Raw genomic sequence first — 17,609 nt, forward strand, 5'->3', positions numbered from 1 at the left:
GAGTCGTGTTCACCGCTGCAACGCATGCTCGCGAAACGTACCTGCAAATTACAATAATATTAATAGAATAATAAATAACGGTGCAGATGACTAAAAACCGTCGATTGGATTACCATCGCTGGTGTACCTATATAATACACAATACACATAGCGTCATTTCGAAGATAATATAGATAGGCGTTTGCGTTCCCGAGATTCTTGGGATGATGACGTATACGTGTATATAATATATAATGTATAGGATGTCCCGCGTGATTTTCTCGCGTGAATAAATAAATTACACGGTATGAGGGCGCAAGGCGGTTATAGTTTAGATGAGTAAAATAAAAGGAAAATTGTTTTTTTTAATGCGCGCAAGGTGGTGCGACAAAGGGCGTTGAAAATGACCGGGTTGCATACGGTCGGAGGCAGAAAATCATCATGCGACGTGTGTAACCATTTTAGGGTGTTTTGGGGGTGTGTACGTGGACCGATGAAGAGAGCTGAAAGACGGTGGTGGACGAGTGATAGACCGCCAGGGATGTATTTTGACATGATATTTAAGTCTCATTAGCATCTAGGAGTGTCTCGGGGTCGTATATATACGTGTACCTCTGTGTACGCCGCCGCCGCTGCCGCCTAGATGGTATAATATTATAGCAAACGGTGGAGTTAATATCAACAGGCCGGCCTGTAATTACGGACACCGACGCCGACGGTATAAAAAGAACCTGTTGTTTTTTTCCCGTTCGTGATAGCGCGTCCGACACGTTCAACGGCGGCCCGGCGATGTGTTACTATAATATTACTGCGCCACCTTAACGTGTGCGCCGGGCGATTTTACTTTTTCTATCATCTCGTTTTAATAATATTTCGTTTCGATTAAAATAATATACATTTGAATCGCAATTATTCTCGGTAATCGGTATTGCGATCAATAATCACCACATCGCCATCGTCTGCCAGCACACAGAATACCTACCTGACGCGTATACAGTTCAAATCTTTTTACAGACTTTAACCATATAAACTTTTATCCGAAATATTACGCGCATCATATTAGTAATATACATAATATCCCATTGCGGCGAGTGCCGGGCTCGTTCCGGGTTGATGCATTATATATTTATTCGAGTTTTGTCAAGTCTCGCGGCGTTTGGTAATTATTAGCTTGCGTTCCTGGCCGCCGCCGTCGTCGATCAATCTTTTTTCGTCTCGACATCTTCGTGTATCTACGTTTTGTTAATACACAATTAGTGGTTTGTTACTGTTTTGAGAGCCACGCCACTACATGTGTGTGTGTGTGTGTGTGTATGTATGTATTTTTAAACACTCGCACGCGCTCGATCTCAAGTCTCCCAACACCGTCTGACCGTGTATCGGTGTATGTGTGGCTTGTGTCAGAGCGTGTGTGTCGTATACGGTCGTGTGTGGGCTCGTGTGTGTGCGTGTGTGTGATGTGTGAGAGAGACAGACAGAGTGAGAGTGTGCACTCGTGACTGGATAAGAAGGGAAATTATGTGATGACGGGTTCATTGTTAGGGACATATTAATAATGAAAACAAAATATTTATCGTCTGCCGCCATTACAATTTATAATAATAATCACCATAGCCGCGGAAATCCAATTAATTTATAAATATATATACATTTTATACTCGGGATAAATTCTCGAAATTTCATCGAGACGCTGTCATACATATATATTATTATATTACGGTAATATACGTCACTTCTTGTGCCAAGATTATTCGAACAGGCTTGAGAATTCCTAGCACACATTTTTTTTTGCGCAGTAATTTTTATGTTATAAACATATTATATACGTGTCCAATTAAATTGACGATTCGTCGAGCGGGACAATAATACATTCTAGGTCCACGAGGTCGTTGTCCATAATACTGTTTATTATTATTTATTAATGTGTCGATGTCTGCAGCCAAATTGGTCATTGTTTATTTTTTTTTCCCCGTAAGTTGACGTTTAAACCATTTGTCCGGCATTTCACACACGATGGCACCTCTGCCCCTAACCCGACCTTCTCAATCTATGTAAACATTTTTATTTTTCAACATCAAACATAATCAACACATTCACAAAAAAATCGCTATTATTTAGTTATTACTTTATATAATATTATTATGTAGGTATTTAAATTCTTATTATGCATAAAAAAATTCATTTATTTTATAATTATTTTTTACTTAATTTGTATTATTTAACATTTATATGTATACAAATTATTATTTGTATTTGTACCTATACATATTTATAAATACCATCCCCCCTTCTAGATTTTTGGAATTAAAACTAAAAGGTTTATTTGCCACTATTTAGGTATATAACATAAAAAGAAAGGGGGACTCGGTAAACTTTCAACCCTTGACCCTTCCCCCATCTACAAACCATTTTAGCCGCTAATTATAATATTATTTAAAATACTGAATAGTAATTAATGTGATATTGATTAAATGTCATTAATAAAAAATCAAAATAATATCAATTTTGCTCGGTCGTTGTTGCGGTTACACTTATTGTATTATTATCGTTTACGCACTTCAGAACCTTCGAATAATATAATAATATAATAGTTCTACGCGTTTCTATACAATGAGACGAGACATATAAATGACTGTTAGTTTGTCGTTATTAAGTAGATTGTTGGCGGAATTGAGTGGTGGGGTGATAGAGCTGGACGAAAGAGTATTGAACAATCGGCGAACGCCGCGTCTACGTGTCGGCGGTCGACGTCGACGTCCGTTTTGTTGCGCGTAGCATTGTGATGCGTAGTGGTGCAAAAAGGGGTCGCATCCGTTTTATCATTCTGTCCGCCGTGTTCACGGTAGAAAGAGAATTGTTGACCCGTTCTCGGGAATTAAATGCCATGCGCACGTCCAACAGTCAAGTGAAATAATAATGATAAAAAAAAAATAATAATAATAAAATTACACTCTGCCACTCTGGGGATATTTAGTTAAATATATTTTATTATTACTATTATTATTATTATTATAGATATCGCTTCAGGCCCGAGCGTATTAAGGCTAGGTAGGAGCCGCCGCGGCAGCTGCTTGATTATACGGTTCGGGTGTTTGTGTGTGGCCTCCACCGCCGCCGCCGCCGCAGCAGCTCGCCCGTCCTCCCTTTCCCTCCTATCTACGACACCTCTTTCGCGGCACCGGGAAAATTAAAGCCGTCGTTTCTATATACCTATAACTATATACAACATCATATATGTGTGTATCTATACATACATACATATATAGTGAGAAATATACCATGTACCAATGTATATAGGTATATTTAGTACGGTGGTTATTTTATTATTTACAACCAGCGGCGGCACCGAGGAAATATGACATCATTTTTACACGTAATAAATATATAATCATATTATACAGTGCCTTATATTTTTCTCGTATATACGTTTTGTCCCTGGAAGAAACGAAATACCCGCCCGTCCGACCGACCGACCAAAGGTATTAGGACGAAAAAGAAAAAAATTCGTCTCCCCGCCCGTCCGGGCTTAATGGTGATTTATCATTGACCGTCGGCGGCATGAAAGCAGAGACGAACGCGAGACTCGGGTGACGATGCCTAAATACCCGGAGACCCCAGTTAGTTTTACATGTCGTAATCCTTTAAATGGGTCCCGTAAACGACACATATTATATTATTATTATATTGTATATTATGTGATAATGTGTAATGACATCGGTGAAAAGAAACCGCTTTTCTTCCCCTCCGTTATTCTACTGCGTATAATATACAACTCCCCAACCACCTACACACACACACACATGCACTCAAACGCCCACCGTTAGGACTGTGACGTTTTTAGCATCTCCTCATTTTATAATCCTTTTTTTCGTCGCATTTCGAACGATTACATCACCGTCCGCAATTTACCATATGGAAAATCAAAACATTCAAAACTATATTCTATACAGGTGGGTTAAATAACAGAATTCCCAGGCTCGTGATATACCGTTTCTCAGCTGCGAACGTAAATCAGAGTGATACGATGTTTGATTCGATAACAGATCACCGTCGGCGGACGCTTTTTTTAAATTTCGGCCGCGCGTCACTCTCGCCACTGCTGTAGTGAGCGTCTGCATTATTATTATTCTTTTTTTTATTATTATCGCGTTATTACACGATTCTCGTCCGATTAATTGTCCGTGTCGAATTTAATCCTAAACTAATTCACCGTTTATAGCGCATGTATGGCGGAGAGGAGATTCCTTACACTATACCGCGCCCGCTGCAGTGCAGTGTATTTTACGTATATTGTAAATTAAACGGCCACCCGCGGTGTTACGTTCAGAGTCGTGTATATATATATATATATATTAACGCGGAGGAGGAGAAGCGGTCGTTATATGTACGTTATACGTCTTTTTGGCAAGATTCTCTTAACGATCGTTCCCGAATGGTGACGTTGTACTGCTGCTAAAAGTCTTAGGCTAACACTTTTCTCTAACCCCCTCCCCAACACCGTGTAACCCTTACGCATCGTCGTCCGTATGCTTAAATCTCGGCGTATAGATAATCTTACTTTTCTTGCTTTCCCTCCCTCGTAAAACTCGATTATTATATTTTTTTTCTCATCGTATGCGTCAGTGCTGTGTGAGTTACCGGTGCGGGGGTCGAGGGGGTGGTAAACATGAGTCGGACGGATGGTTTTTACATAATATATTATTATTATAATATTATACGTCATCGCGCATACGAATGCCGTCGTCCAACCACGCCCCCGTCCCACCCTGTGTATAATAATAATATTATCCTACAGCTCACACAAGAATCGCAAAACACGATTGTTATTCACGCCGTGCGCGAATAAAATCATCTACATTCAGCGGTTGCAATACGAGCGCACTATAAGTGTAGGTACTTAAAAGTTATAATTGGAGAACGATGTTTCGATACCACCACACCGACTACGACCGCGGCGGCGTATTATCATCTTGTCTCCCGCGGCATCGCGTCGGTATTAAGTTTTGAAAAATATACTCTGCTCAGCTTATTTATACAACATAATAATATACATAAGTACCCGTAAATTTACACGACGAATCGCAGATTTCGCAATCCGATGATTTACTGTCACGTATTGTTTATTCCGTTCGTGAAAAATAACAATATCTCTTTCTTTGACGTCGTCGATAGTGATTGTAAGTAGTGAATATATATATATATATATATATAAAAACATATACATATATAAATATACGTATACGTATTATTCACACATACAAACATACAAGGTGTCTCGCATAGTGTTTACGCTCCGCATACAAAGCCGTTTGCCATCATTTCTGCAGATATTTAAGCGTTAACATTTTGTAACGGCACAGAAAAGAAACAGAGAATTCGAAAACAAGTTATACTGTCTCGGGATCAAACCCGCGGTACTGAGATTGAGAGATGCCGTGTATATCCAGTATATAATAATTATTATTATTATCGCTGCAAGACTCCGGCGGACTCTATACGTGTAATATGTATATCGTGCATTCTAATAATAATGTATAGGTACCTGTTGTAATAATGATCTGAATGCACCGTGGTCTCGGTAACAAGATTCGGATTACGTTCCGACAGCGGCTTGACTGCAGTAGGCAAAGTAGTATATTATAGCGGATTGCGTGCCACGCGATATAGGTGTTGCCATTGTTTTTTCCTTATTCATAGCATCATAATACATCTAGCCTATAGTAGTGTTGTGTGCGTTTGTATATTACTGTATACGTATGGATGGTTTGGCAGATAGGAGGACCAGGGCCGCGGCAGTGGAACGAACGACTAATTAGTTTAAGTACGCGTTTGCGTACATGGCAAGGTCATGAATCCATAATTACTTTACATATAATATATATATATAGTTAGATAGGTATTACATTTATTTAGCGCGTTACGGAAGTCATCGATGTGAGTTTTTATGTAAGTTGAGACAATCTATTATAGAGTTTTGGACGTAAGTGATTCGATAAACAATCTTAGAACCGAGAAATAAAAATAAATCTTAAAATAAGACTCATAATTTTTTGTATTTCGTATGCACAATTATATTCTACACTAGAATCATACAAAAATATACCCACAAATCATGTCAAGTAATATTTGGATACGTCGTCACAGTCGCCACATATATTATTATGGCACATAATTTGAATTCGAAAAACCCGGTCAGTAATTAGTTTGATTTTCAGTACAAAAGATTTTGCCGCACGTTTTATCGCGCTGTATTTCCTTTGTCTTTTCGTTTGAAAACGAGTTATATCTACTAAAACTAAAAAACAAAATTCACGAGTGGTTAGAATTTCTATTCATTTACAGATGATAATAACATTATACATTCACAATTTTGGTCTCTAATAGTCTATGTATAGATGATACGACGGCGTATGCAAAATCTATATTCTATAGATGACGAGTGCCCTCACGGTTTCGTTATTTCGCGTATAATGTGTGGTAGAATTTTTAACGATGTGTGGGCGGAGTTAAAAGAAATAAAACAAGAGAAAAAGACGATGTTTAAAAAAAAAATCCGCGTATTTCATTTATTATCGGTAACCTCGTCACAGTCTATCCGACGATGATTATGAAACCGGAGGTGCTAGTTAGCGGCGCGCTTTGTACTACGCTCTTGACTGCTGCCGGCTAATATCGCCTTGTCACGTTTAATTCAATATCTTATTAAAAATACGATACTCGTCACCCCTCCACCAATTTGAGTGTTTCCAACCCCTCCTCACAAATAACACCTCCGATCCGGGGATTTCCGTCTACTCGCTTACACTCACAAGTACAATAGAAATGACATATTATTATCTCTCTTCTCCTAACGCGAACAATAATAATAATTTAATGTTCATCGGTTCTCTGGTCGGCCGCCGCGTAGTGTGCAACAGTGATACATAACGATTATTGTTTCTCGTTGCGATATACTACTCCCCCGCTGCAGCCGTCACTAATATCTCCGGCTGATTATTCTCACGCGTCTCTGTCCCTCTCCACTTCACCGTGCACTATAAAACTGCATCGATTTAATTGCAGCACCACCTCGGAAAGGCGGTCACGACAACAAATGGACGGACGGTTACATGATAATAATATAAGTAAATTGTACCTGTATTATAATATTTTATAATAAACGTACTCGTGGTGTAGTCGTAGTGGGACGTTGAGAAGGAGTATATAAGTAGTATATAATATGTATGCCATACCACGGGTATATACTTTGTGTGTGTGTGTGTGTGTGTGTGTGTGTGTGTGTGTGTAATGGGTATAATGATGAAAATTTTCGATTAGTAGTTGCCTCGTTTACGATCATCGGAACGCACACCAGAGACGTTCTGAACAAAAGGACGAAACGAGATCGATCAGAGTCAAAACCATTAGAGCCAACGAGCCCGTATTATTTTTATTATTATTTTTTTTCGTATACACATCGCGCACAGTTCTCTTTGGACAACTATAAGACTGAAGCTAATTAATACGGCTGAGTCATTAATTGGTTCAGCGGGGATCCTTTGTTGTAAAGCCGCTCGTCCCACAGACATTGCTTACCTACACGGGTAATATACACACACATGCGCGCGTACATACCAAAACAATACATATCGCTTGCGTAGGTACGTAAACTTTTAATTTTTAAACCGTACGACGGCGACACACATTATATAATATTATAATAATATTATTTTATTATAGTTATATTGTGCATCGTCATTCGTCACATACCCAAAATTAATAATAATTATAATATTATGTTATTATTATAATATAATATACGATATGTATTATATTATATAGTATGCATGGTTTGTCACAGATTTCATTATTGCGAAATCACAAAGAAATTGCTAGTTCCCTCTGTTTGTAAGCAAAAATTAATGAAAAAAACCAAATATGTATATATTATTATATGATAATAACGCGTTGTACACACGTCGTCCAATAATAATCGACATTAAGTCTACGGGTGCCTTTAATACACAATGACAACAATAATTTTAATATTATATAACGGACCTCCTCGCCACGTCGTGATATGGTTAGCCGATTTTGGTCGCTTTTGTTGTCTTGTGTTGTACAGTACGTATATCTGTAGTCTGTACGACGTACCTATGACGACAAGAGTATGCTATTTCGCACCGGTAAACTAAAATTTTACGGTGTTGCGTATATATTATATTAATAAACGTATATTATTCTACGGCTATTGCTGCAGGTCGAGCGCATTTGCTGCCTGTCTGTCACGCCACGCGCCGGCTGAAGGTCCATTATAGATCACGTTTTCAAACCGAAAAAAAAAATTAATAATAATAAGGTAAAATATTGTATTATTATTATTCGACGCGATAATATTGATATACGTGTATAATATCAACGCGATCGGATTGACATTGCTAGTGTAGTATATATATATAAAGCTACATATATATTTATAGGCATTAGGTACCGTGGATAATATGCCTTCGATCTGGATACACGCATGCTATTTTATACATAATATAATATAATATTATTATGATAACACGTATTGACAAATAATGTAAAAACGAAAATATAAGTAAGTGTTTTGTCTCTGGCGTATATACCTAAATATTTACACAGGGACACGTCTACGGTGCGGCACGGGCTTTTCGCATGCGGGTCGTGAGGCCGATCGGATTTTTTTTTGTTTTTGTTTTTTATCGTTTTTGTCGTCACGGTTACTCTGTGCATGAGTCCCGCACAATTTCCGGCCTCGTTAATAACGTCATAATAGTAATAATACATAATATAGGCAAATCCTACGGGACGATCGTAAAAAAGTTCAATTTTACGTACACGCACACTAGCACAGCCGCTCACTTCTATAACAATTTTAATATCGTATGCGTAATATATGTAATATATATTATGCGTGTATATGTATGTGCGCATTGCGCGTGTATATTCACCAGCAGACATAGGCCGTTAGAGTATATAATAAAAACTGAACGAGATCATATAACCACACCAGGTGGGCGGGAAAGATATAAGAAGGAAACCTTTAAAGAATTTTTTGCCAAAACTAAACAGCAAGATCCGGATTATATATATAGTAAAAAAAATGTATAGTTTATTTCATTGGGATTTCGTTTTTATTCAAATAAGTAACGAACGTTGAAGATTTGAATGTTCAAATTGTATTTATCCAAAGTCCAAATACTTATGTATACAAATTATTTATGAAACTTTCAATAAATATTGTAATAAGATCAAAAAAAAAAACAAATTACGTTTGTTCACAAAATAATATTTGTTCTACTATTTGAATCATTAAAAATTTTTTTTTAAATTTTCATTTAGAAAATTGTATGGGTAATCCGTGAACATTAGTACAATACACATACGAGATGAATGATTCTAGGGATTTACCCAGGGATACCTAGGATCCTAACCAAGATGGGTTAGCACTTTAACACTCAATTTTCAACTTATTAATTTGTTGATTAACAATATTTGGTTATTTATTCCATTTTAGCAGTGATTAAAAATATGTTATAAAAAAATTAAAAATAAACTATTACTGAACTTTAAGTAGTCAAATATATCTATCTTATTTTAAGAGTATTTATAATAGGTACTTATATAAGTTATAACTCATTAATTTTTTTTCGTGTCTGGCAATATACAGAATATTAAAATTCTGCTCAATGAATATAAAACTAGTATTTACATTTATAATATTAAAATAAATTAGCCAATCATTATATGTTGAAATATTTAAATATTTAAAACATTCTCTATATATACATTATATATATTTATAATCTCGTAAAATTTACTAGTAATTATAGTAGTCGCAACTCGCAATATATAAGTTTGTATGTTTTTAAAATTAAAACTAACTTAACTATATTATAATGCGTCATGCGTGCAACAGTCGAAGAATCATAAGTATTATTACAAAGATACCACGTGTTCTTGTCTCCGAATTCGGTGATTACCGGCGTATACAAAATACTTATAATAATATGGAAATTTGTCTCTCCCTGCAACTAGTTTTTTCTTTTTTAGACTCGTCAGTTTTATCCGGTGTAGTAGATGTAGATATTATACGAATCCGGTGTAAAAAAAAAATATATTGCGTCAATTGGCCTTAACACAAACTATACCTATATATATTTTAATATACAACGGACTTAACGCGAGACACTAGTATTATAATAGTACTATAATACGACTGTTGCAGCAGTGCTCGCCTCTATCTCTAATATTGCTTTTTTCGTCGTGTACCTGACGGGTGCGCGCGCGTACACACACACACACACACACACAAGCACACACACACACACAAACACAATTTTGAGAACCCGCGCACCGGAATGTCGGGCCCTGGTGTCGGCGGCGGCGGCGGCGGTGGTAATAAGAAGCGATACGATCAGAGGAGCCGCCTCTGCTGTTTAGTCACACCTGCCATGCGCGGGACCTTTGATGTGGCCGCCGACATGAGACGGCGCGCCCCGCGGCTATTACCCACCGCCGAGGCACGCCGCGTAACTTACCGTAGCGCCGTAACGCGTTGCTCGGCTGGACTCGGCTCAGCTCGGCCGTCACCGCCACCACCACCGACCCCGCGAGTTTACAACATAATAATAATAATATCATACACTTGATGACAATATTATATTGCTAATTGTTATACATTATATATTATTTTAGTAATTGACTGTTGCAGGCAAATAGATTAGAAGCGAAATGTAGTTACGACAATATAAACATTGTGATGATATTTTTGTATCGGTATTACACGTAAAATCTTCGCTCTGCTATTGTAAATGCATGTTTTAATAATTAATATAAATTAATTATTTTTAAACCATATAGATAAGCACATCAATGAATATAATATAATGATCAAACCCAACACTGAGAAAAAATAAATACACATTTTTACGTATGTTTTTTTCCCGAGGTACAGTAATATTTTAATCTTTACGTCATATTATAGTCGTTTAGAACTTTTATAATATTTGGGTATTGATGAGTAATAATTGTAATTGTTTATAATTTTTGATCGATTTTTATAATTAATTATTATTATATTAGATATATTATACGTCGATATCGATTTTCTAATAATTATTCAACAGTATAGGTGTACAATAGGTACCTATGTTATTCGTTAACTATGCAAGTTATATAATGGGAATAGAAGTGGTTATTATCGTGTTTATATAATGTTTAATAGTAAATAATTTAATTTAATATTGTCTGCATCTGTATGGTAGAACAGCCATCATATATATATATAGAGGCATATTAAAAGTTATGAACGTGTCTCGCGATAATCGGCCAGTATAAATGTTCGTGCGTATAGTGAATGTCATAAGCAATAATAAAATATGTATCAATAACTATACAATAATATATTAATAAAGTACATATACTTGCAGCGTACATGGCTTGTCTACAGAGTAGTTCCGTGCATTGTAATTATGTATGGTTTTTTTTTTTTAATTTTTGTAATTTATGAATTTATCTCATCGTATTTATCACAAGAAAACATAGGAACGTACTCTTATGTCTATATGTACTACATTTCAATATTTTTTTAATCAGTAAAAAATACGAGTACGACGATGACAAAAACTCTCGTTTTATATTTATTGTAATCGCGAAAAAAAATTGCACACACACTTTATATTCCCGGTTGCCGTTTGTTGTTGAAACAATAAAAATTATCATACCGTTTAATCGCCAGATTTTCGGTATATTCTAAAACAAAACAAAAAAAAAAAATAAAATAAACTTATTCTACTACTTATAATAATAACAATATTAATAAAGAACCTCTCTGTTAAACGAAGAAAAATCGTCGAGCCCGGCGACAACGACGATAATAATCAGGAATTTTCAACCGCACCATTTCTGCTGCCTACGCGGTTGAGCGAGAAGCCGTCATTAGTCACCCGGCTATTTGAAAGGGCCTCTGTTGTTTGCCATTTTCCAAGACGGTAAGCGCATATTAATTGCCATCACCGTCGTGTATGAGATAGATAGCGGTTTTCCGCGTTATTATATATATGTATGTACTATTATACATTATTTATATAAGTATAATAATGTGATACTATAATAATTATAAATATATGTTGTAAGACAATAATACAATCGTTCTCTGACCGATGTCAAATTCCAAAAAAGAAAAAAAATCGTTAAAACGTCCAAAAACAGAAATATTCTCAGGGCATACACAATACTTACGCTTAACATTATACACGTCGCCGAGGAGGACCGAAAAATACCACGGATCAAAATAAGTGTGAAGTGACCGCCGCCTCTATAGAGTGATTACCGGACCGTGGCATTGGTCGGCATTACGCGGGGTGGTTGTTGTGTATAGTGTTGTTTAGTAGTAATAATCGTGTAAAAACGCAGACACAAAGGAATATAAGGAAAAATAAAATACAAATCTTTTGCCACCCACTACTAATGCCGCCGCCGAGAGACGTGAGAGACGTCCAATTAATGGTGTGTGTGTGTGTGGGGGGAAAAGTATTTTTTTCTTGCTTATCAAATGCACATTTTACAATAATTTATACTACCTACAAATATTATACTTATACGTTGTATACATGTGAAAGTGCATTTTTTTTTCTCGGACATAAACTACGTACCGCGCCGTCGGCCTTCACATATTATATTCGAAAATCTTTGGCTATTAAATCAGAGAGAGAGAGAGAGAGAGACGTTTCGCTTGTCGTTTGCTCGTTAGTTAAATTATGAATTCCTACTATACACCGTTCGTATAAATTCACAGATTACAAATTATCTGTGGAATTCGGTTGGTTGGTAGGTCGCTTCTTCTCGGGTAATAAACCCCAACCATGCGCCTGGTCGCTTTTTTTTTATTATTTGCCTATAAAGATACCTATTTTTTACCGTTTATTAATTTTGTTATTGCGTATTTTTATAAACGGCACGCGCATGTTTAAAAAAAATAGTACAAAGAGTCAAGACCTTGGTTATAAGTGGACTGATCTGCAGACTTGTATTTAATGTGGGTGGAAACGACCGAGGGGATTCAGATTACTCAAGGAAATTTCAGCGAAATTATTTTTAAAATTGAGGTCTAATACAATATATTATATTTAAAAACATTATATAATAATGCACTATGTCATCCACAAAACACATTATATTGATGTTTCTATTTTTAACAAATTCTTCAATCTTATCATTCCCTGCCAACTAAAAAAAAAAAAATTCTATTGTCTTAGGGATCCCGCGAATAAAAATGCAGAATTTTGATCTTGATATGTCGACATTTTCAGAAAAAATATCTGCTAGTAAAAAAGGAGAATGTAATTTTGAAAACAAAAGTCTTTCTCCAAAGGATACTTTACCTTATCTTGAAATCGTTCAAATAATTCTCAAGAATTTGAATTATAGTCTTATATATAGTATATTTGAAAATTTAAAAATAAGATTTTGAATTACTGTATTATTCAAGAATAAAAAGACGGTATGCGTCATCCTTTGGTGTATCATCCTTCATAATATAACACTATTCCTGCCGCCAAACGTAGAGCGTCTATCTTGGGGATCGTATTTAGTAGGTTTAGTGCATCTGTTACGCGTCGTTTGTATATTGAAGAACGCCTTACGAGTCTCACATTTGCGAAAAACAACGACGTAACGTCGTATAGTATGTACATTACAGTTGTAGTATAATAATAATAATAACAATAATAATTAATAGCGACCGCCTGCAGTAAAACATTAAAACGGCGTGCGTGTTATTATGCGTTAGGACGAAATGTGATTTATTCGTCCGAACGGCGGATTAGTCGCGGTGCTGTTTTATCGGAGTTGACATTTTTAACGGGTTTTCTCGTGCAGAGCGCGTTTGACAAAACGAACACTTCTCTTGCATTTTTACGGCCGCCGCGGCGATAAGTCTTTTCTGCCAGCGATCGTATATTGTATATAATATGTTCATACCTATATATTATATATTATATTTTTTTCAAATATTTTTCGCGCCGCTGTCCCATATCTTTGATTTACGTTTCGCCATCGACAACATCGCGAGTATTATTATTAGACCACACTAAGACGGTCGGTCGGACGGTCGTTATACGTCTGTCTTGTATTTAATACATTATGCATATTTCATGCCACCGTTTTTAATACGTTCGTCGTCGTCGTCGTCGTCAGTCCGTCACTGGTTATATTATTATATCAGCCGTGTCCGCGGCTCAATTATATCGAAAACGTCTGCGCCCGAAATCGCGCGTTTCGGACCGAATCGTGCACGGTCGGCCGAGGGTCAATCGATTGTGCACACCCGGTTTACATGCAAACGATGATACATGGAAAAATAAATATACACATAAATGTCTGTATGTACATTGTTATATACTCTGTTAGTATACACATAATATATATGTAAAATCCCATCTATAAAGTGCTTAACCTAATTATATATACCTATATATAATATATACGAATGCCGCGCCGGGGCTCCGTGTCGTATTGGCGAATCGCGCAACCGTCCGACATCGCACCGCAACTATATATAGGTACGCGATTCTACTACGCTGTTAATATAATAATCACCGAACATTCGAATTTCGTTTCGACGCGGTCGCGGATAATCGATAATCCGGAGCTCGTGTTCATCGGCGCTACAACCATGAATCGCGGACAAAAACTCAGTCGAGAGTGTGTCAAAAAGACGGGCGAAACCTGCACTCTTCGTACATCTTCTCACGGATATCGGAGTTGTTAACATCTATAATTTAATACAGTCGTGGTCCTCGCGTACACTTTATTTCTTTTATACGACCGATCAGAATTTTTAGTCTCCCCGATGACGATCTATAAACGATATCAGGCTATTATCCAGTGCTTTGCTATGGTGACTTTCAGGTCATCAACTCAATGTACATATTATTATGTTGCGCGTTCTATGACTCGTTTTATTAATAACAAAATTTGTTTTTCCTCTTTTCACAGACACCAGTTCCAGTCATCTGAATCTGTTCAACTCGCGGTCGCAGCCCAAAAAGAAGCGCAAGTCGCGCACTGCGTTCACCAATCACCAGATATTCGAGTTGGAAAAGCGGTTCCTGTACCAAAAGTACTTGTCGCCGGCCGACAGGGACGAGATCGCGTCCAGTCTCGGCCTGACAAATGCGCAGGTCATCACGTGGTTCCAGAACCGCCGGGCCAAGATGAAGCGCGACTACGAGGAGCAGAAGAAGGACCGGGAGACGCTGGCCGCGCTCAGCGAGCACAAGATATTCTTGGAGACGGCTCAGAACATGGGAATACTCAAGAAGAAACCACAACCGTCATCGGCGGTGTCGGCCGCGTGCAGTTCACCCACCGATCACCTGTTGCAGCAACAGCAACAGCAGCAGCCGGTCAAATATGACGAATGAGCGACTCGTCCGTTAATATTGCGAGTATACCTACTATATTGTGAGTCGTCACCGGAAGAAAACTGTATATCAACCGTGTGTGAAGATGCCTGGTACACGTTATACGTGTGTTTAGCCTGCATTGATTTTATAATTATTATTATATATCGTTAAAAAAAAAAATAATAACGTTCCTCGTAGGTTTTCTTATTTTTCTGAAAAATAATCAATCTCAATAAATACAGTTAAATCCACCGAGTCTTCCGATGACAACTCCTAACACAATCGCTGGTCGACCGGGGAGTGGTTGACAATGATATCGAGATCTCATTTCTAATTTGTATTTTACATATCGTAGTAGAACTGGTATACTGTACCTATACTACGATATCGCTGTGTAAAATATAACGTTCCACGTCCCAATATAGCATTTACTGTTTAGTATTCATATCTGATCGGTCGGGAACAAAAATCAAAAAAATTTCAAATAGCATATATTTCGGCCGCTGTGTGTATAAAGAGCATATTATAATAACGACGAAGGGGATGAGGTGGAGATGATGGTATAGTGCTGTAACGCTAGTCCGAAACTACCGGACAAAAAGTTTAATTGACACGTGCGTCCTAGTCTTTCTCACTATATATATTTTATATACGACTATAATATTATTATGTAAATTAATAATCTAAATAGACGTGTTTTATAGAACAATTTTTAATGGTATTAATATTGATATTAGTGTGTGTAATCGTGTAGAGTTGCATGATAATAATAATAATAATATCATGAGAGATTTATATAACATAATACGCATAATTTCGAGTTAATTTTATATTAAAGGCATATAGGTATTAAAATGTTTGTTGTTTTTAAGAGATTGTTATTAGTACAATAATCATAATAATCTTCATTATTATTATTATTATTATTATTATGTGTGTAGTTACTATAATTATATTATATTCATTATATGCCAGTAAGTTGTGTATGACCGTATTATATTAATGTTCGATAAAACCAAATTAGATTTAAGGAACTAGATCAATTGATATACATTATTATATATTATTATCCTTATTATCCTTATGTACAAACGCGTTGGCTTTAGACGACGGCCACTTAATGCACATACAACTTGTATAATATATTTTTAGATTGCTCGTTTATTATAATATTGTATATGTGTACCTAATTTTGTAAATGACCCGTAATTTATACTTATATTATATATTATACTAATAAATTGTTCATACACTATTATTATATAAAATATACATATAAGATATATTATATAATGTATAGTATATATCATTACTACGCGCTTGTTATATTTTGTTTGTTTGTTATATATATTATATTTTGTTCGTACTTAGTTTTTCGTTAACCCAATACCAAAAAAAAAAAAAACACAAAAAAATTTTTTTAGATTTTTTGCACTTTGTTCGTATTCATATTTGTTTACAATATCATATTATTATATCCATTAACTACTACTATACTATATAAATTATAAATTATAATATTTGTACATATTATTATATTACAATAATTGTCATAATATATTATATTATATATATATATATTATACACACGCATTACAAAACAAATTCTTATTATATCCCAATCAATTTCCATAGTGAATTTATCGTCTGATAACTGAAAATGATAAATAATATTTTATTTTTTGTACCAATTGTATACAATTATCATATAAAAGTAAATATCGGTTCCATTTGAAGGTAGTTTTAGAGGAGTCGGCGGAAAAAATAAAATATGACTGCAATTTATCACAGACTTCCCTTTGCTTCAAACATCGAAACCATCGTTGCAATACAATAGATATATTATAAGATAATCGTCCGTGTACCACAAAAAACATAACGACGTCTGCAATAATATATCTCTGCAGTCTATCCCGCAACTGGAAAATTATTATACTACAAAATGCCACCAAGTGAAATCGAAATTGTAATGTTCATTTTAATATTACAAAAACATACGACATTATCTCGATTGTGGTCTTGTCTTCAAATAATTTGACAACGAATGTTTAAATTCTTACACTCGTAATAACCTAAACTCCAGAAATCATGATTTCGATTTCACGTAGTGGTATTTTGCTATGTACTCGTATGTTTCCGTGGTTATTATATATGTAAACGGAGATGGTACATAAGACGCGGGTGTAACGCGCATTCAAAAAATTAGCATCACAAGAC

At 35.9% G+C, this 17,609-nt stretch overlaps 1 protein-coding gene across 1 annotated transcript in view; it reads left to right on the forward strand.

Annotated features, from left to right (window-relative positions):
* LOC113551836 (homeobox protein B-H1-like) overlaps positions 1-16,638 on the forward strand; it is a 53,182-nt gene extending 36,544 nt beyond the window's left edge. Inside the window, exon 2 of the mRNA XM_026954358.1 lies at positions 14,983-16,638. Within this exon, the coding sequence (XP_026810159.1) occupies positions 14,983-15,410 (428 nt within the window). The 3' untranslated portion in view covers positions 15,411-16,638. The remainder of the gene's footprint in view (positions 1-14,982) is intronic.
* The last annotated feature ends 971 nt before the right edge of the window (positions 16,639-17,609 follow it).

This window comes from Rhopalosiphum maidis, chromosome 2, assembly GCF_003676215.2.
Source record: "Rhopalosiphum maidis isolate BTI-1 chromosome 2, ASM367621v3, whole genome shotgun sequence".
Lineage (NCBI taxonomy): Eukaryota > Metazoa > Arthropoda > Insecta > Hemiptera > Aphididae > Rhopalosiphum > Rhopalosiphum maidis.